The sequence below is a fragment of the Telopea speciosissima genome, chromosome 10 (assembly GCF_018873765.1).
Source record: "Telopea speciosissima isolate NSW1024214 ecotype Mountain lineage chromosome 10, Tspe_v1, whole genome shotgun sequence".
Lineage (NCBI taxonomy): Eukaryota > Viridiplantae > Streptophyta > Magnoliopsida > Proteales > Proteaceae > Telopea > Telopea speciosissima.
Window position 1 is genome coordinate 61,844,873 of NC_057925.1, and position 21,375 is coordinate 61,866,247.

Genomic DNA, 21,375 nt, shown 5'->3' on the forward strand with positions numbered 1-21,375 from the left:
TAAACCCCAAAATACCCTTATGTTTGTGATATTCCAATTATACCCCTAACCATATCAAAATCCTAAAAACCTCATTTCTCTAGTTTAACTAACGATCACCATCACCACCGCCACCACCACTTCCGTAGCCATGGTCACCACCACCACCAGTTCCTTAGCCACGGTCACTACCATGGCTGTATCCACCACCGCCGCCCTCATGACGTCCATAACCACTGCCGCCTTCACCTCTATAGCCTCTGCCACCACCGCTGCAATAACCACCTCCACCACCGCCTGCACCCCTGGTCTGGGCTTGATTGACGGTAATAATCCTACCATCAAGGTCCTATCCGTTCATCCCTTCAATAGTATCCCTCATCGATTGCTCATCGCGGAAAGTAACGAAGCCAAACCCTCTGGATCTCCCAGTCTCACGATTGCTGATGATCGTTTTCGGTGATCAATTAGAGAACAGAGAGATTGGTAGTACAGGAAAATTCAGACCTAACTGAGATTTTGGATATTGAAGCGAGATCTTGAAGAAAGAATAGCGACAGTAGATGTGGAATGTGATTCTGGAGCAAGGATGAGGCCTTTGAGCAGTTTAGGAATTGGTCTAATTTTGGTGTTCGGTTGTCTGCTCTTAGCTCTTGTTGCAGAGCTCTACTATTTGTTATGGTGGAAAAAGAGGGTCACCAACAGAGAGATTGAAGATGATTACAACAGTCCTACAAGAGAGCTATTTTATACGTTTTGCTGGAAAAAAACAAACCACCGTTGTCGAGTTCCACAACCTTGAACCCTCAGGAACTCTGCACCTCTGTGAGAATTACAAGAGCCCATGGTCATAAAACAGAGAATTAACTTATCCTTCATTTTGGGCCACATACGGATTTGTTACTGAAACCCTTTGAAGATGATGCCATGGATTTGGAACTCTTGATGCGGCAGAATCTCTGTGGACCTCCACGATTCCTCTTCACCATTAAAGAAGATTTGAAGGAAGATTTGGAGTCCGATGATGGGAAATCCAAAAGTGAAAAAAGCCGAAAAGGGTCAAGAAGTAGGAGCTTGAGTGATATCCTCCCCAGTGTGGAGACCCCATTTTTAACTCCTATGCCTTCTCCACCATTTACTCCACCACTGACTCCTATAGACTCGTATAACCACCATGGATTGACTGGAAGCCCTCTCTTTTGGTTCCTTTCTATGGAAAATACTTCATTTTGAATTGATTTACAGGGAACACACATACAAGTGACAGCTATGTGGGGCACAAGACGACTAAGGTGGTGAAGGAGGCAACCACATACATTAAAAATTGCTTAGGCGCAGGAACAGATGATGCATTCATATTCTGTGGCTCGGGCACCACTGCAACAATCAAACATCTTCAAGAGGTTATGGGAATCACAGTGATTTCAACCATGAGAGAAAGGATACTCAAGAGCCTAAAGAGAGAAGAGAGATGGGTGGTCTTTGTTGGGCCATATGAGCACCACTCCAACCTCCTCTCATGGCGTAACATCTTAGCAGAGGTGATTGAGATCGGTCTTGACGATGGTGAATTGGTAGACATATGAGCTCTAAGTCGCCAACTTGAGTTTTATAAGGGTTCCAATCTCTGCCGAGCTTTTTTCACACCTAAATATGGAAACTGGTATAGCTTTCGGAGATGCATTAGGAAGAAGAAGAAGAAGAGTGGGGTGGCGGTGGTGCAGAGTGGTGGGGGCGGGTGGGGTTACAGGAGGAAGAAGAAAGAAGTGAGGTAGAGATGGGGGTATTATTGTCATTTTATTTGCATTTTTAACACCGTCAGTCAAAATGGATAAGGTTGATAGAATCTTGTTAATACAGGGGAGGGGAGAGTCATTATTCAATACCCAGGGGAGGGGTTTGTCATTAGAGCATAATCTAGGGGAGGGGGGAGTAATTTACTCAACAATATATCATACATAGATGGACAGCAAGGTCATATGAAGAGGAAAAATTTTAGGGATAGAATTATATTGTTAGGTACTTGATCAATACGCCAAAAGCTTCGAAGTTGATGGAACGTGTTAAATCAAGCCCTTTAACCTATCACATGCTAGGCTGGGCCGATCTAGTGCTCATATACTATAGTGGACCCCATTAGGCACATAATAGACCACCATGCTTCCGCAGCCGTCGTCCTCAGCGGCTCTCACTTTAGGTAGCTTTCACTCTTACTCTAGGTAGCCCTTCTCCTAGGTAGCTATTTTCGTGACTCGAACCCTTGACTTAGTGCCCAACTCTGATACCAAATGTTAGGTATTTGACCAATACACCAAAAGCTCTGAAACTGATGGAATGCGTTAAATCAAACCCTTTAACTTATCCCATGCTAGCCTGACCCAATCTAGTACTCATACACTATAGTGGACCCCATTAGGCACAGAACATATATCCATCAAGATTATGTTATGATTTGCCATAAAAAAAAATTAAAAAGAATTAAAAAAAATTTATAAAAAAAAGATTATATTATGAGAAAGAGGTTGTCAATATAATTAGCGCTACGCACCCCAAGATGGATCGGATAAAAATAGTAAAACACAATTTGGGAACACATGAATGGTTTAGTGTACCGTTTTAGTAAAAAATAAAAGATTATTATAGGGGAAGATTTAAATGGACATGTTGGGATATATGGTAGATGCTATTAAGGTGTATATGTAGAATGTAGTTTTGGAGAGAGGAATGAGGAGTGGACTTCAGTTTTAGATTTTGTTGCGACTTATAATTTATCCATGGCAACACATACTTTGAAGAGAGAGAATCATTTAGGGGTTTTTTTTTCTGTCATTTTCATTCTCATTTTCTAACAAAATTTCTTTTAAAATTTTTTTCATGTGTTTGTATCATTTTTTAAATTTGCTTTTATTTGAAATAAATGAAGACACGAATCCACATTTGCTATCCACATGGGGAAGGGTGGGGATAAATCTGACCCCACCATGAGGCGTGGGTCCCACACCCTAGAGGCGGGTTCCACACTCCCATGAAGGGTTCAATTTCCTCATTTTTACGTTGTTTAACGAGCACGTGCTCGTAAGACTATGGTATCAAGAGTAAAATGGAAATCTGACATTGATTTTAGAAAAGCAAATTTGATATTGATTTTAGAAAAGCCCCTTTTTTCTTCTTCTTCTTCTTCGATCCCTAGTGAAATTGAAAATCACATTGAATCATCCTACTTTGATGATTGTACTTTTGTGCTTATATTCCAAGGGCTGCTAATTCTCTAGTAGACTGCCTTGCCAGGAGGGTACTATCCGTTGCGGGAAAGATGACCTGGTCCAATTCCGATTCCTTGTTCTCTGAAACTGTGACTTCGAATACTAGGAGTGTTTCCCGTTCTCTACAATAAATTTATCTTTTACCAAAAAAAAAAAAAAATCACATCGAATCCTCTATGGGGACTTTCATTGGCTTGCCTATTACACTGGTGTAGGGCTACACAACCATTAGCATTCTGTTGCCCCCTTTTTTTATTAACTCGAATCGACTTGATACAGCCGATACGTGTCGAATTCGGAACCGACTAAGGTACCGATTTTATGACCTATATGGCTATATGGATGACAGTGGACAGTTTATGCATACACAAGCACGAACTCGCTGAAGCATTGGTTTCCGAAAACCATATAAAGGGAAGGGAAGAATCATAAGAGAGAGAACACGGAGCAAGCGCTTCAGGCTTCAGCTCACATGATCTTGACCAGTTCAGCTCTCTATTTTCTACCGAATCTTCGTTCAGCCCTTACCCGTGAGACCAGCAAGCTTCACCTTCACCAACAGCTCCAATGGCGGGGACTGGTGAAGGTGAGACTGAAATGGGTGAAGAACAAAGGCCTCGATCACATTATAGACAGAGAGACCGATCTCAAAGCTGCTTCTCTCCTCAAAGATGCAATCAAACGATCACCCACAGGTTTCATCACCGCCAGGTCTCTCTCCGACTGGCAGAAGCACCTCGGCCTTACCGTTCCCGTCCTCCGCTTCATCCGCAGGTACCCAACTCTCTTCTATGAATTCCCTCATTCTCGCTATGCCAGCCTCCCTTGCTTTCGTCTTACCGACACAGCTCTGCGGCTGGACACCCAAGAACAGATTATACATCAAGCCCAAGAGGCCGATACCGTCGAAAGGCTCACTAGGGTCCTAATGATGTTAAAAAGCAAGGCCATTCCTTTCAAATCGCTCCTCCATTTGAAATGGGATCTTGGTTTGCCTGACAGTTTCGCCACCACTATAATTCCCAAATACCCAGATCATTTTCGTATCGTTGAGTCACAGAACGGGCTTTCGTGCTTCACCCTTGCGCAATGGAGAGACGAATATGCGGTGTCCGCATTGCAAAAGAACAATGAAAATGCCGAATTCGGTGACGCGTATCGGCAATTTAAGAGGGGTACAACGGCGTTGGCATTCCCAATGAGTTTCCCAAGGGGATACGGCGCCCAGAATAAGGTGAAGGCTTGGATGGAAAATTTTCAAAAGCTGCCTTACATTTCACCATACGAGGACTCTTCACAGATCGACCCAAGTAGTGATCTTATGGAGAAACGGGTTGTCGGGGTTTTGCATGAGCTGTTGAGATTGACTATTCACAAGAAGACTAAGAGGAACTACTTCAGGCCCTTGAGACAGGAGCTGAATCTACCTCATAGGTTTACACGGATTTTTACGAGATACCCAGGGATATTTTATCTCTCTTTGAAATGTAAAACGACGACCGTGGCACTAAAAGAAGGGTATAGGAGAGGGAAGTTAGCAGACCCACATCCCCTTGCCCGAATTAGGGACAAGTACTACCATGTCATGAGGACTGGGGTGCTCTATCGGGCTACAGGTGTGAACTTGATACCAGAAAAGGAGGGTCTGGTTAATCCGGAAGAGGTTGAAATAAAAGAATCAGACCCGGAGGAGGAAGGTGTTGAGACAAGCGATGAATGCTATGAGGAGGACATCTCAGAGGATTCTGAGGATGAATAGCACAATTATCTGAAAGTGTTTCACAAGGACAGCTTCTTCCTGTGGTAAGGATTAGCATGCCAGTGTATCTTCTATACATACAAAGATGCATGAATGAGTTGCATATCTTGAAAGATTGCGGTTCTTAAGTTGCATATTGAATGAAATTCTTGTCTGCTAATTATTTGTGTTGGTCAATCAATTTCTCTCTTCTTTTCACATACTTCAGCTAATGGTGATTTTATTCCTTTTTGTTTCTATATATTGTCACAATTTTCTCTTACACTTTTTAGTTACTGATGGGTTTAGTTGCTTATATGAATGGAAATGGGAATACCATCAAATAGAAGAAATTGAAATGTTAATAAGAGATGCAAAATGTAGTTTTCATTAAATTATTACATTTCTTGTGTTTATATATCTTTTTTAATTTCTATGAAATTTTAAGACATCTATAGATGCTTTTCTTCATATAGCTGTTTATATGTTGGAAGATCAATTTACTTTTCTACATCTGCTTTATAAGTTGGACTCTAAAATATTTCATCAACTTATATGGTCAAAATTGGAATGTTCAGGGTCATGACTGTCCAATTGATTAATACCAGTTATCTTCATAAATATAAAAGGAAAAAAGAGGGACAATTACACTCTAGGCATTGCATATGCAATTTGTAGGGTATTGTTAAATTATGGAAAAAGGTGCACACATACGTGTTTATGAAGCCATGCTGTACAGTCAGTGTGATGTTGTAATATCATCTTAAATCACATTTAGCAAAACAAAAGAATCCGATGTTGTTTCTATATGCTTACATAAACTATTTCATACAGTTGTTGGCAAGTGTCTATTTCAAAATTGAGGCAACTCATCTTATAGAAGTCCTTGTTATAGATCTTGGATAGAGTTAGGTTTTAGTGTTAAAGTTAGATATAAGATGTATTTAGATACCTTTGTGGAAGTGATGCAGTAGCCCTTGACTGGTTGGACAAGCATGAGTGCATGACCAAGTTTGGAAACCCTAACCCAGATAGAACCAGCTCAACCTGGGTTTTTTTTTATCCAATAAGAATTGGTAGTAGTTTAGTTAGTCTTTATGTCTTTTAATCATGTTTTGTTGAATTGGATACGTAGGAATAGGAGATAGAGTTTGATTGCAAGTTAGTTTCAGTTTTACATTCATTCAGATTAGGCTAATTTTGATTTTATTTTATTTATACCTTGTAACCATCGTTGAGAGAGAAATTAGAATGAATGAAATTTTGAGTTTGCTTGAGCAGCTTGCGTGTCCTTGTGGTTAGTGTTTTCTCTTCTCTCCCCGCAACTCTGAGTTCCCATCTCATCTTCCCGTTCTCTAAGCGGCCCTTCACCAGGAAGGGTTCTGAATTAGAGGCGGACCTTGGTTCAACGGTAAGGTTGCTCCATTGCGACCTAGTTATCTCGGGCTCGAGTTGGGAGACAGTCTCTCCGCAAAGCAGGGGTAAGACTGCGTACATTATGACCCTCCCCAGTCCCCACAGTGGCGGGAGCCTCGTGCAAAAGATTCTGAATTGAACAGTAAATACTTTGGAAAGTTAGGTGTGGCTGGACCTTTTTGTTTTTGGTTCAATTTCTACTAGTTTAGCTTTGATTTAACCCTGATATAAAAAATTGACTAAAGAAACAAATTTTTAGGTATTAAAATCTAGAAAGAAGATGGAGTAAATGTCTGAACCAACCAGTCTTGACTTGATGCTACGACACATTCTTTATACAGGGCAGGTTAGTTTTGGGGACCAATGGGTTTCTACATGTTCGATCAACTCTATCCCTATTCACTAGCCAGTTTTCAACCAAGGGTTCTCTACCGGCTTGCGTGGATATGGAGCAATGGTAGAAGGTTTGGGCTGCCATGACAAATGCCCAGGTTCGAGTCTTGAGGGCAACCACTTTGCACAAAAGTGGCAAAGGTTAGGACCAACTCCAAACTCACCCCACCCAGGACCTTGTATAGGCGGGACCAGACTGGGTAATTGCCCTTTTATATGGTCTCATTTTGTTAAACTTATGTTTGAAATGAAGATATTTTTTATTTGGGGGAATTTCTTAGATCTGCTAAATTTAAAAAAGATTTACAAAAATAGTAGCTATAAATTATGTTCCACAAACACAAGTTACAATTTTGAAAAGATTTACCAAATTCCCGTATGAGTAAAAATAGCTAAAGGAATAACCTAAAATATCCCCAGCTTCTTCTTTCCCTCTCCTTCATTCTTCTTCTCCCCCTCTTCCTCCTCCAATAAAGGAACACCACCGCACTCCCTCCTCCCTGAAACACCGCCCCACCTTCCTCTCTGAAATCTGCCCCGTTCCACCACCACTGCCACCCCGTCCCTCCCCTGCAAACCCGCCCCACCATACTTTTAAATGAATCGTTTCCTCTGTACATTTCGCCCATAATAATGAAATTTTGATGATTAGTGTTTATAGGTCTTCCTCTTAATTGCTTCAAGGTATTAGAGAGTTGTTAAAGATTTGCTTATATATTCTTGCCTTAACAGGGAAGATCTCATCCTCTGCTAGAAAAAATTTCGATAAGATATTCCTCTTTTTTTCTGTAATTGAGGGAGGGGGGGTTTATCTCTTGCTGATGATTTGAATGACGACTTTGAAGCTGTGATTATGAAATCTATCAGTTTCGACAACTTAATCACAACACTATGATTCTTTATTTTCCATGGTCGAAATTTTGAACCCAAAATACAAAATTCCCTTGGCTCCGGAAGGATGCTCTTAGAAGGGTCGGTTGGCTTTAAAACTTCACAAATAGAAACCATGATTTCAATAAAGGCACACCTTCCCAGGGAAGGAAACTAAATCCATAAAGAGAGAGAGAAAGAGATTGTGGTTTCTTAATTTATTATATTCCTAGCTGTGTGGTTTTTCCCCTTTTATTGAATGATTTATTAAGGAAGGGGAACATGGTGGGGCGGGTTTGCAGGGGAAGGAGGAGGTATGGGGAGGAGAGCGGGAGAGGGAGAGAGGGGGTGGATGGCGGTGGTGGTGCGGGGCAGATTTGCAGGGAGGGGGAGGGAAGACGAAGAGGGAGTACGGAGGTGTTCCCTAATCAGAGGAGGAAGAAAAGGAGAGAGAGAGAAGGAAGTTGGGGGTATTTTAGGTTATTCCTTTAGCTATTTTTACTCATAGGCTGATTCAGTAAATCTTTTCAACATTGTACCTTGTGATGGTAAAACATAATTTATACCTACTATTTTTGTAAATCTTTTTATAATCTAGTAGATCTAGGCAATTCTTCCTTTTTTATTTTAGGGAAAATTACTTGTACACCCCCTATACTATGGCCCGAATGCTTGATAAACCCGACTTTTCAAACAATTACTTGAACCCCATGTAACCTGACGGTGTTAGTCTTCTGTTAGTGGTCGAATGGAAAAGTCCATTTTACCCTTATATGTTATTCAATGGAAACTTGTGATGTTAAAATGACCAACCTACTCTTTAAAGGTTTTAACCTAAAAAACCCCAAATCAATTCAATCCATTGCCGGCGAAGGTGAAGGTGAAGAAGACGACTGAAATTTCTGGCAAGGCTCACCGCTGCAACTCCCTGACAAAGGTATGTCTCACCGCTGAAATTTCCGACGAAGGCTCACCGATTCAACACATGTCTATTGTACTGGTGCATAGCATGGGATTCACTTCTCTTATCCTTAATAGCATCCATGGTCAAACTCAATGGAAGTCTGGTCTGATTCAAGGTCTGTTTACTCTCCCTCACCAGTCCGTGCACCCCCAGTTGGAGGCGGTGGAACTCAGCGCTAACAGATTGACGGGAGCTGTGCAAGGTTGGTTCTTTCCAATGCTATCGGCAGTTTCTCTGAGGTACAACAGATTTCGTGGTCCAATTCCCTGCAGATTTTTTATCACTGTGTTTGTTGGCTTTATGTGGAAATGGGGAACAGCAATTGGAAAGTGGGCATGTGGTTGTTATCAAGTGGCCGTGGGTAATAGATTTGTAAGATTCTAAACCCGCTGTTTTCTTTTTCTGTCTCCCTTCTAAAGGTTTCTCTCTTTTCTTATTGGCTTCTTTGCTTCATCCTTTTTCCTATGCTCATGGAGCCCATCAGCCTTCCCTAAAATATCATGGATTTTTCTGTTGTTTCTATTCGGATCTGAGTTTCATCATCTTCTTCGTCCCTTTTCTTCACATCTTCATTAATCCTTTTGTGTTGTGCTAATTAATTAATTAATTAACCCCTGTTTCTTCTCATTCTTCTGTTGCTGCTGCAACATTAATCCGAATGGAAATGCCACCACTGCTTCTGTTAATCCTACCGAGACAGATCTTCGGTAGGGGACAAAGCAGATTGATCTTTTTTGTTCTTGTTTACATAACGAAGATACCTGTGATTAATTGTCTCTCACTTGCAAGTTGCAACCAGCATCAGGGCCCTCCATGGTCATTTTCAAACTCTTGGGCTTCTGCTATCTGTGCTTCTCTGGTTTTTAAGTGATGATGGTCGAAGTAGTTGCAGGTTGGAGGGGAAAACAGAGAAGGAAAGAAATGTGGGAAGGGTTGGGGGTTTTTTAATGGCCGGCGGTAGGATCACAAAGGTTGAGGGTTCCATACTTCCATTCAAGGCTTGCTTCGTCTTCTCCGTCGACTGCAAATCACGATAGCAGCAGCAGCAGAGTGGAGGGTGGAGGGATTGTTCAACGATGAAAAGGAAGGTACCCTTTACTATGACCAAAGGGTAAATGGGTCACTTCACTACCCTTAATGGGTAATTTTGGGCATTTAGAATTTTTTTAACCCATTACATCATCACTAAACAGTGACTGACTAACGGACAGTGGCTACTTGTAAGAAATCGTAAAATGCAGGGGGTGTTCAAGTAATTGTTTAAAAAGTTGGGGTATCAAGCAATCAGGCCACTGTACAGGGGGTGTACGAGTACTTTTCCCTTTATTTTATAACTTGCTCCTTGCGAGTCAAAGAAAATAAAACTTTCGTTTTCCATATATCCCACCCCCCTTAAAATTACATCTTAGAGGAAGGAAATCCTATAGTTTACATCTAAACCTCCCTTTGTATATGCACACCTTAGGCGCCGAGGCAACAAGGTGTCTGCCTGGGCTCGCCTTGGCACGATGGTACTATGTTCACTACCATATGTGGTATCAACATCATATGACCTTAGTTTGTTCTGAAGTTACTAATCCCTCATATTTTAGATATAACTCCTTGTATGTAAGTGAATTTATAAAAGGTTCAATTATGTCTAATCATCTTATATGACTTACAACTCATCTTGATTCTTTTGTTTCATGGTATAATGAAATTAAGACTCAATTTGATGCTTCTGTTAAAATTTTTCGATCTGATAATGCCCTTGAATGCACACAACGTGAGATATTTGATTTTTGTTCTACTCATGGTATGCTCCATCAAACGAGTTGTCGAATACACCTCAATAAAATGGGGCCGTTGAATGAAAAAAACAAACACTTATTGGAGATTGCCCAGTCTATAATGATTCATATGCATGCTCCCAAACATTTTTGGTGTGATGCAGTTCTCACCGCCTATTATTGATTAACTGAAAAAATCCCTCTTCTGTACTAGGTAACCATTCCCCTTTTTCTGTTTCCTGGGGAGCGGGAATACTGTATTATTTATGTCACTTTGTTTTTAAAGAAGGGCTGGTAGAAGATTCCCTTACTAATCAGATGAGATAACCAGAAGATTTTATGATTTGCAATAATTAGGGGATGGGACTACAATGTACTTTCTAACAAGGAATTTTTTAAGTATGGAAAGATTTATGATGGAGTTCACTTAATGCTGGAAAGGGGACAAATATGTTTCTGGGATGATGTGCAACGGGGAGAGTTCTCTTCAGGATGCTTTACCAAGCATGTATCACCAACAGCAGACAAAGGAGCTATTGTGAGTGCCAGTCTTTTAAGTTTTGCTGCATCAAAGAGCAGATTTCTTTGAACCATTTGTTCAGAAGAAAGTAAATGGTTGGGAGGTCAAAGTATGGCTTACCCCTTGGGAACAGTGAAAGAGATCCAACTAAACTCAAATGAAGTGGACCAAAGAATTTTTAGATGGGAGAAAGAAGATTCTTTTCTGTGACTTCTTTTCTACTTGGCTTACAGTAGGGATCCTGTGCCACCTTTCCTCACTAAGGTGGGGGCCAATGCCTTGAGCTCTCACCATATATTACATTTTAGACTGTATTTACAGTTACATAAGTCATATATATTATACTGTTAGCAAGACAGACATTAAGAGAATGGATTAAGTGAGTTGTTTGTTCACTCAGCCCTTTCATTTATATCTTTCAATAATAAGGCTGAATTACAAAAATACCCTGTACAGCCGACTATGCTAATAACAGGGAATAAACAAGTGAAAAAACAAAAAATACCCTTATAGGGTTACATAACTCAACACTCCCCCTCAAGTTGGAGCATATATCACACATGCCCAACTTGACTAGACTAGGATGAAATAACTTTCCACTTAGGCCTTTAGTGAAGACATCAGCAAGTTGATCATCAAACTTCACAAAAGATAAACAAATCTGCCCACTTTCTAACTTCTCCTTGATGAAGTGTCTGGCGATCTCCACATGCTTGGTACGATCATGTTGCACTGGATTGTGGGCAATGTTGATTGTTGCTTTGTTGTCACAATACAACATCATTGAAAGATGAACAGAACCACTAAAATCCTGGAGTAAACTCTGAAGCCACAACAACTCACATATGCCCTGGGCCATGGCATGGAATTCGGCTTCAGCACTGGACCTTGCCACCACATTTTGCTTTTTACTTCGCTATGTGACAAGGTTACCTCCCACAAAAGTACAATAACCTGAAGTGGATTTCCTGTCAGAGTTACCACCCCAGTCAGCATTTATGTACGCCTCAATGCGAAGATGATCATGCGGAGATAGGAGAATCCCTTTTCCTGGAACTGACTTCAAGTAATGAAGAATACGAAGAACAACAGTCATATGTGTGGAGTAGGGATCATGCATGAACTGACTGACCAAGCTTAAGGCAAATGCAATGTTCGGTCTAATGTGGGAGAGATAGATTAGTTTTCCTACCAACCGTTGATATCGCCATCCTTCTCTTGCAGACGAGTAGTAGCTTCCAAAGGAGTGTTACATGGATGACATCCTAACAAACCAGTCTTTGAGAGTAGGTTTAGAACATATTTCCTTTTGGAGAGAAAAATGTCTTTGGGAGAATGGACAACTTCAATCCCAAAGAAGTACCTGAGCTGTCCTAAGTTTTTTATTTCAAAATCTCGACCCAGGAAGGTCTTCAGGTGGGAAACTTCAGCTGAATCATTACCAGTCACAATTATGTCATCGACATAGAATATAAGAAGAGTGACCTTATCCCCTTTTCGTTTGATGAATAAGGTGTGACCAGCCCTAGGGGATTACTTCAGCCCATATAATGCCCGCTTCAGCCTGCAAACCTTCCCATCAGTCTTGTCATAAGAGAAACTTGAAGGAACCTCCATGTAAACCTCCTCTTCCAGCTCTCCTCCATGTAAACCTCCTCTTCCAGCTCTCCATGGAGGAATGCATTTTTTACATCCAATTGCTGCAAATCCCAGCCTAGATTGACAACATATGACAGTAAAACCCGAACAGTAATCAGCTTTGCAACTGGAGCAAACATCTCCTGATAGTCATTCCCATAGGCCTAAGTAAAGCCTTTGGCCACAAGTCTGGCCTTAAATCTGTCCACAGTTCCGTCTGGCTTCTGCTTGACAACAAATACCCATTTACAACCAACTGGTTTCTTGCCCGAAAGAAGAACCACCAGCTCCTACGTCTCATTTTTTGATAAGGCCATCATCTCTTCCATCATGGCTGCTTTCCACTTTGGATCTGCAATTGCCTCCTGCCATTTTTGAGGAATAGAAATAGAGGAAAGAGAGGATACAAATGCACGATAGGAAGGAGACAAAGCATCATAGGAAACAAAATTGGAAATGGGATGTTGGGTGCAAGACCTAATGCCTTTGTGGGTAGCAATAGGTAAATCAAGAGACGGATCCTTACCAGGTGGTGTAGTGGAGTCTGGATCTGGATCAAGTTCTGATGATTGGAGAAGTGGTACAGTAGTGGTAGTCTCAACTTGCTCTTTGTGCTTCTGGGTATAGACTTGATCAATAGGAATCTGACTTACAGGTCTACGCTCCCCCTGAATAGGAGTCATACAGGAGACTGAGGTGGGAGGTACTGGAGAAGAAGGCTCCCCCTGAATAGGAGCCGGTAGAAGAGAAGACACATCTTTGAACCCTGGATCATGCTCCCCCTAAAGAGGTGGCTGGGAATAATATGCCAGGGATTCATGCAAGATAATATCCTTGGTAACAAATGTACACCGAGTGGGTGGATGATAACATTTGTAACCTTTCTGGATGGTGGAGTAGCCCAAGAAAATACACCGGATGCTCCGAGGATCGAGTTTGCCATGAAATGATGGTTGCGAGCATAACAAATACAACCAAATATTTTTAGGGGAACTACAAAGGAGGAAGAGCCTTGAAGAAGGTCAACAGGGGCACGACCATCAAGAACAGAAGTAGGCATGTGGTTGAGGAGGTAGGCAGCGGTGAGGATAGCATCACTTCAATGTTGAGGAGGAATCTGCCGTGCAAACATAATTGCCCGAGCCACTTCCAGAAGGTGCCTATTTTTTCTTTCAGCTACTCCATTCTGGGCCGGTATGTCTTCACAGTTGGTCTGATGAAGGATGCCATTTTCAGCCAAATAATTTTGGAATTGACCTTCCATGTATTTCTTGCCATTATCACTCCGCAGAATTTTTAATGTGGCGTTGAATTGGGTCTGAACCATACGATGAAATAGCTGAAATCGAAAAACCTCACTCTTGTGTTGTATCATATACACCCAAGTGGTCCTAGTAAAGCAATCAATAAAGGAAACAAACCATCTATGGCCAGAAATGGAAAAACAATGGGCAAGGCCCCGCACATCAGTATGAACTATAGCAAAGGGAGAAATACTTATTTTATTTAATGGAGAGTAAGTGGAACGCGTCTGTTTAGCCAAAACACAAGCTTCACTTAAAAACTCATCCTTTATACAATCTTTAATTAACTGAGGAAGAGGAGGGTGACCAAGCCAACAATGCCATAGATGGAGATCCGAAGAAGTGGTTGAATGTAACTCATGAGTAAGGGATGGAGCTGACGGTGGACAAGTCTGACCCGTGTCGAGTATGTAGGGACCACCATGTACCTTACCACCCCCAATCGTGTGACCTTTCACCAGATCCTGTATGACACAATGAGAGGGAAAGAAAGTTACTTTGCAGTTCAAATCTTTAGTTAGACTACTAATGGAAAGAAAATTGGTAGAAAAGGAAGGAACATGCAAAACAGAATTTAATGTAAGGGTAGAAGAGCAACAAATGAAACCCTTTCCATTAATAGGAGAAAGAGAACCATTAGCTACTCGAACACTATCCTTGCCAGAAGATGGAGAACACTGGTGAAACACATGGGAAGAACCAGTCATATGGTCAGTGGCACTGGAGTCTATAATCCAAGGAACAGAGACAGCTGATGCACAATGACTACCGACTGGAATACCTGAGGCAAACTGAGAACCAGAAGGGGCAGCAGGTGCAGATGCCCTGGTAGGTGCAGCAGAAGAGGCCTGTAGCATGTCACGGAAAGCCAAGAGTTCATCCCGAGTAAGCCCAATGTCAGTAGAGGGGGGCAGTAGCAGCGGCAACAGAAGATTCCGTAAGATTGGCCTTAGTTTTGGACTTCACACGACCCCGTTGGGCCTCAAAATCAGTAGGCTTCCCATGTAACTTCCAGCATTGAGCCTTGGTGTGATAAGGTTTGTTGCAGTGTTCACACTTGACAGGCTCCTTGGAGGCAGCATTACCACCAACAGTAATGGTAATGGAAGTGGGGCTGGAAGTAATCTAGAGGGCAGACCTATCAACAGTAGGAGTATGTAACATCACAGCTCGACAAGTCTCCTCAGTAGAACTAAAGCAACGGACTGCTCTAGTGTAGGGAAGGGAGAGCCGCTCAGCACTTGCACGCGAATAGGGTCATACTCCACACTCAGACCTGCCAGGAAGTCGTATACACGAATTTTGTCGACGTGTTTTCTATAAGCAGCAATATCAGCAGGTGTAGAGGGCTGATAGTCGGAGTAATGATCCAATTGCTGCCACAAGCTTTTGAGGGCAGCATAGTACGCCAAAACAAACAGCTCCTTCTGAGTGGTGTCATGGGCCTTCTTGCGAATCTCATACACTTGAGCATCATTCCCAACGCATCCATAAGTCTCCTTGGCGGCACTCCAGATTTGATGGGCTGTCTCCAGAAACAAAAAATTGTCGGACAGATCTGGTTGCATAGAATGGACCAAATAGGACATCACCATAGTATCATGTGACATCCACTTCTCTTGCGAAGAATAAGGCCACGATCAGCAATGGTCAAGTAGGTAGTCCGAGACCACTTGAGGTAATTTGTGCCATCGAGTTTGATAGGAGCAGCCAAGGGCAGAAAATCTGTCTGGGACTGGCCATCAAGCCCAAAGGTTGCAGAAGAAGAGTCTGAACCTGTCATTGGAGCAGCCAAACGATGAAGGGAACAAGCAATGACCCAATGGAGTCAACAACTAAGAACCAAGAACCTTGATATCGATATGAGAGAAAATCAATCTCAAGAAAGGGGAAAACAGAGATCTCTCGAAAGTTGCACAAACAATGGCTGAAACTGAGGTCAAGGGAGGCTTGTGATGGTAGAAAATAGCTCCAAAAGAAGCAGCACCAATAGGCAGCCCAGCAGCCCTAACCCTGAAATCGATTGGAGTTAGGTTTTTTGAACAAAAAACTGAAAAAAAAAGATCGATTAGAGGTTAGGATCTGCAAAGAGGGAAGGGAAAGGTTGATAGTTGCTGGTTAGGGTTGCAAAGGAAGCTCCAATCAAGAGAAGATCATCTTACAACAGGTATCGAGGCTGAATCTTCAAAACTTGGAAAACTTCAAAATCGCAAAGAGAAGGGCAGCAACTATCGGGCATAAATGTGGTTTATGTCATGAAGAAGATGAGGTGGTTTGAAGGGCAGCAACTAGATCGTAAGATCACCTCATTAGTGCTGTCCTAAGCTGAAGGGAAAGAACCAAGAAGAAGAGGAGAAAGAAGATCAAAGAAAGGAAGGAAGAAGGGAAAAACGATGGAGGGAAGGAGGTGGGTTTTTGGACTTAGATCAGAATAGGGTTTTAGGGTCCTGCTCTGATACCATGTTAGCAAGACAGAAATTAAGAGAATGGCTTAAGTGAGTTGTTTGTTCACTCAGCCCTTTCATTTATATCTTTCAATAATAACGCAGAATTACAAGAATACCCTGTACAGCCGACTATGCTAATAACAAGGAATAAACAAGTGAAAAAACCAAAAATACCCTTATAGAGTTACATAACTCAACATATACATTTTAGGGTCCTTCTATTTGTCACTATAGAGAGTAAAGCAATTCATTTCACTACTTTTTATTTACCCTTACAAGTTATTTTTTCTGAGTTGGAGTGAAAGGGTAATTTTGTTAATTCATTTTAAATAAATCAGTGTAGCAAATCCCTGCCCCTTCGGCTCTCCCTCTCCCTTCCTCTCACACTCCCTCTCTGGCTCTGGCTCCGGCTCCGGCTCCGGCACCCCTCCCCTGCCTCTCTCTTTCTACCCCCTCCACTGTGACTCTCGGAGCACTCCCTCTCTCGCTATTGAAGGAAATCAAGATATTTTTTAAGAAGCAAAGCACTAGGCATCTGAGAGAAAATGACGGACAAGAAATCACCATAATCAGTGAATCAGGAAGCAGGAAGCAGTAGATGCGACAATGCTAACCTGGAATTTTTATTCCATAGCCAATCCAACGTTGAAAAGTTGAATTACATTGGGGCCTTTTTCGTTGCTTCACATTTACAACTACTGGTACACTAGATGCCGTCTGATTTCAATTTACAGGAGCAATAGGAAGACGAGAACGAAGAAGACGATGAAGGAGAACTGGAGAAGAAAGAACCAGCAGCAGATCCTAGCAGAAATAAGCATTGGTAGCGAGTTTGGGACAGGGACACAGAAATTGAGGGACACTGGTAGAGAGGTGGGGGAACAAGAGGATTGTATTTATCATGATCTCGTGTTGGGAACAAACCCATTAAAAGTTAAAACCCCCTTCAGAATTCCTTGCAACAGAGCCACACACATTAAAACTCACGTCTTGAAATCTCCATTAAAGAGCCCGAATTGATTTTTCCCTCCTCTCTTCTCTCATTTTTTTGGGTGATGCCAGTTCACGAGAGAATGGGAGACCTATGCTAATGGGGTCGTGGAAGGTGCGGCTGGGAGACCTATGCATGGAGGAGGAGAGGAAGCTACCAGAGGAGGAGGGGGAGAGGAGCCCAAGTAGGGATTTGGTACAATCTTCTTTGTTGTGAAATTCCTATAACTACCCTTAAAATACTGAACAACGTGAATGAAAAATATGGGCAAAAAAGTGATAGTGAAACAATCCACTTCACTTGCTATAGTGCTACGGAAGATTACCCTATAATAAAACTATATTTTATAGTAATTTAGTTGGCGAAGTTTTCCATCGCCCAGGGTGAAAAAAGAATCTCTTCATCCACGGTTGTTTGACACTCTGATTTTACTCCTGGAATAGTGAATGTCATCATTAACTCCTGCCCTGCTTACGAAGGGCTAAAATACCTTTCTGAGTACCATCCAACCACGAGATCCCTTGGATTAAGAGATTGTCTCTTCACCACATGGGTCAAGGAAAACTCAGTCCAATTTAGTTTGTTATTTATTCTATTTGGGAAAGGTTCTTTGCACAAGCTACATAGTAAGACCTTCATATGTTGTCCATCTAATTGTGCTACATGGAAGGGTGATGTGGCAACTCGAACTGTTGGAGTCTTTTCAACCACTCATTTGTTTCAGTGATTGATTTGTAAGCAGAGGACCCAGGCTGTAATTGTCCACAAAATTTGGGCCCCATCCAAACTGCCATGTTGCATAAATTAAGGCCATAAAGGAATCCCTTCCCAAGAGAAGATGGGTTTTCAAGGAAATCATTCCTCATATATATTATAGTTCTTCATGTTTCAACTTTTAATAATATTTAACTACAACTGAACTGAACTCAATTTAACTAAGCCTTTTAACAACTAAATGGTCTCAGCTACAAGAATTCTGTTCCACCATTTAACTCATTTTTAAGGTCATGTTAGTTGTCGGACCTACGCTATTCTTATCTTTTCTCACTACTTCTCAAGTCACCTTTGGTCTTTAATCTCTCTAATGCATAATGTATCACTCTTCCTTATTGCTGCACTCAGACACCTCCGCTGCAAATTTCCATACCACATTTTCAATAACTACAAGGTACATAAACAGGAAGAACTGTAAAATATATGAAGGGAACGGTGTCCTTAATTATATAGTTTTTTTTTATAGATAAATTTTATAGTTCATCTTCTTTTCCTGGTTCTGGGGCCTTGATACATGTGATAACCAAAAATTGCCTTGTTCCATAGGCGATGCGCACGTCCGAGTACTTGTGTGCATCTTTTTTTTTTTTTTTTTTTGGGGGGGGGGGGGGGAGGGGTGGAGTTTTCTAGTTGTGTGTTTGACTAGATTTGATTTTTGACCTGATTTTTTCAATGGCTTCAAGGTTTTATCAGTAGTGATTTGTAGTTCAGAGAGAGAGGGGAGGGAGATGATATGGCTTATGATCCGCTGTTCTCAATGGCTTTAAGGTTTTATCAGAAATAGTGTGCATTATGAAGGGAAAGGGGCAGGAGAGTTCTCTATTTGTGTATTTTACTAGATAATTGTCTTTCAGCATGAATCACATAATTTTTTTCAATGTTTTTATTGTGGCTGTTAAAGTTAAGGACACCCCACCCCATAACGGATAAATTTGGCTTACCTGCATTTTGAACAGGTTCAACTATAGGGGTACCATTTGGGGTTGTCCTGGTTCCAAACGAGGGCAGACTCCTTGTCATTAGGGTTTCTGCAGAATGCATTCTTAAATTGAGGTTTTGGCTTTGTGGGTAATTTGCGCTTTCTTTTCGCCTGGGGGCCGGGAGAGCGGGGGGGGGGGGGGAGGAATTTGAGAGAGAGAGAGAGAGAGTTGAAGATGAAATATTTGATGGTGACGAGTCATCTTCTTTAGCATTGTGTGTGTTTTACTAGATAATTTTGGGCTTTCTTGTCCCTTCTTTGCTTAATTTTTTCTTTACAGGAATCTTCACTAATTCAACCTTCCAAGCTATGATGACTTTTTTAGTCTAAGCTTTGAAAGTTGAATACGATGAATTTAAGCCATGCCGGTCAGATATAACTGGTTTAAGGAGCATCTCTCTGATGTTCCAGAAGAGTCTAATGTGCAGTTAGGTATGTGAACAACATATAACCAACTTCTTCCCATGTCCCCTATGAAATTCTCACATTTAAATGCATTCACTTAGATTGTTTTCACCTTGATTTTACAGGTATTGTCTGCTAATAGTTATCCCAGGAAAATATTTAGTGTAAAGATGGCTCGTCTTATCCTGTATCATCGCGTTTACAATTGCATTTATTTCATCATGTTTATTTTTTGTTCTTGTTACATTTGTGATGGTTCTGTAGGGGTAATATTGTAATGGTCTTTCAGTTTTCTGTCCTACACTTAAGTCTAGTTTTAAGTTCTGGCCTCAAGGGCCTACTTGTAATTTCTGCTTTTTGTATTAATATAGAAACTTCTCCATACCCATGGTTTGAGTGTTCTGCCATTCTCTCAAACAGCAGGCAGTATTCCCTCATCCTCACTCATCTTCTCCTCTCTTTCTTATGACCAGGTGGTGATTCAACTGCTGTTATTGTTACAGTTCTATTTGGGTTCTTATTGGCAAAAAAAATATTGGCTGCTCATCTATGTTAGGCAAGATTTGCTTAATAAATGCATTTCTTGTTCTATATCAACACAATTTCTTGGTTTTATTGTGTATTCATTTAATTGATCAGCAAGATGGGAAGAGCTTTATTATGCATAGGACTGGAGCATTCCTAGAATTTGGAGTACGCCTGGAGATATAGAACAAAGAAAGAACCCAAAACTCTTTTTCCTTTTTGTTTTTTTTTTTTGGATAGAAATTTAGAACACTTGTGAAGACTACTCTGATAATTCCTTGTTCCTTCACACATAAAACCACTATGCTACATAAATAATTGAATTATAAAAAAGAAAAAGAAAAAAGGAAGACCAGGTGAAATTTGCACAAGATGGTTGAATCTTCATTTGTAGCTGCTCAAATAAATGACTTATTTGATACAGGTTTCCTGTCAATTTTAGAGGCTGTTCAGGAGAATCAGCATCAGCAAGTACTCTATAATATGTCAAATGACAAGAAGCAAGAACCAAAAGATGTTGCAAGATAGAGAACAATGATGCTCAGAGAAATTATCAGGCACGATCATTTGTCAAACGAGTCCAAATATGACAAAACTAGTTGGGACGGAAGAACTAATAATGTGTGAAGATCAAAATACGTGGATGCACTGGCATTTCAATTCATAAATTCCCAAGTTGAAGTTTAAGAATCGCATTGACCATATTGAGCCAAAAGTACAGGAAAGAGGATCAATGAACATATAAACAGGTGATATCTCCATTGCTTATAGAAATTTCTCAATATTTTGACTTTGCTTTTAGTTAGCATCAGAGGTTACAAGTTACAATTGTTTTTTAGACCCTCAAAACAGGATAAGAGACTTGGACTTGTATTATTGTCTTTGCCAACACAAACCTCGCCAAAACCAAGTAACATTACCAAAAAAAATTGAGAAGTTCAAGATTTGGAGAACTCTAATTGGCATGGTTAACATTTTGCTATTATCAGCAGAGTCAATACAAGCTATTAGGTTGATAATTGAAGTTTATTGCCTGAAGTAAAATGCATTTTGAAACCTGGTTCTCAATTTTCTGGTTTTCATAACGAGTTTTAGACCCATTATTCCGAGAATGAATAGCAAACACAGCTTATAGTTTTTAGGGTTGGATACCTGATGACAAAATACTCCAGTTTCAGAACAGGTATAAACTGATTCAATGATTGAAGATCATTAGTTGTGTAGTTGCTTGTTTCCTTTCCATTTCTCAAATGGTTTTTTAGATCTATCTGATAAGCAAGGTTTTCTTAGATTTGAACACTAACTGGGTACAATGAGAAATTGACAGAACTGAACGGAAGCAAGTAGGAGCCTCCTTAAAAGAGATAAACTTTTCCAAGCCATCAGCCAAGATTGGAGGC

At 41.0% G+C, this 21,375-nt stretch overlaps 1 protein-coding gene and 1 long non-coding RNA gene across 3 annotated transcripts; both read left to right on the forward strand.

The window, feature by feature from the left end:
- Positions 1–238: 238 nt before the first annotated feature.
- Positions 239–15,402, forward strand: LOC122643966. Its single transcript, XR_006330203.1, has 3 exons — positions 239–431; positions 11,525–11,539; positions 15,390–15,402. It is a non-coding gene; the product is annotated as an uncharacterized LOC122643966 (long non-coding RNA).
- On the forward strand, positions 3,650–20,556 carry LOC122643964 (protein WHAT'S THIS FACTOR 9, mitochondrial-like). Of its 2 annotated transcripts, none has more exons than XM_043837545.1 (2): positions 3,650–5,045; positions 20,400–20,556. In XM_043837545.1, the coding sequence occupies exon 1, from the start codon at positions 3,715–3,717 to the stop codon at positions 4,999–5,001; it is 1,287 nt and encodes a 428-aa protein (XP_043693480.1). In that variant the 5' UTR covers positions 3,650–3,714; the 3' UTR covers positions 5,002–5,045; positions 20,400–20,556. The 2 variants fall into 2 exon arrangements, with proteins under 2 accessions (XP_043693480.1, XP_043693481.1); XM_043837546.1 differs by lacking the exon at positions 20,400–20,556 and adding an exon at positions 19,023–19,141.
- The last annotated feature ends 819 nt before the right edge of the window (positions 20,557–21,375 follow it).

Coding starts and splice junctions, on each gene's coding strand:
- LOC122643964 (XM_043837545.1), top strand. CDS start 3,715: ATGATCTTGACCAGTTCAGCTCTCTATTTTCTACCGAATCTTCGTTCA.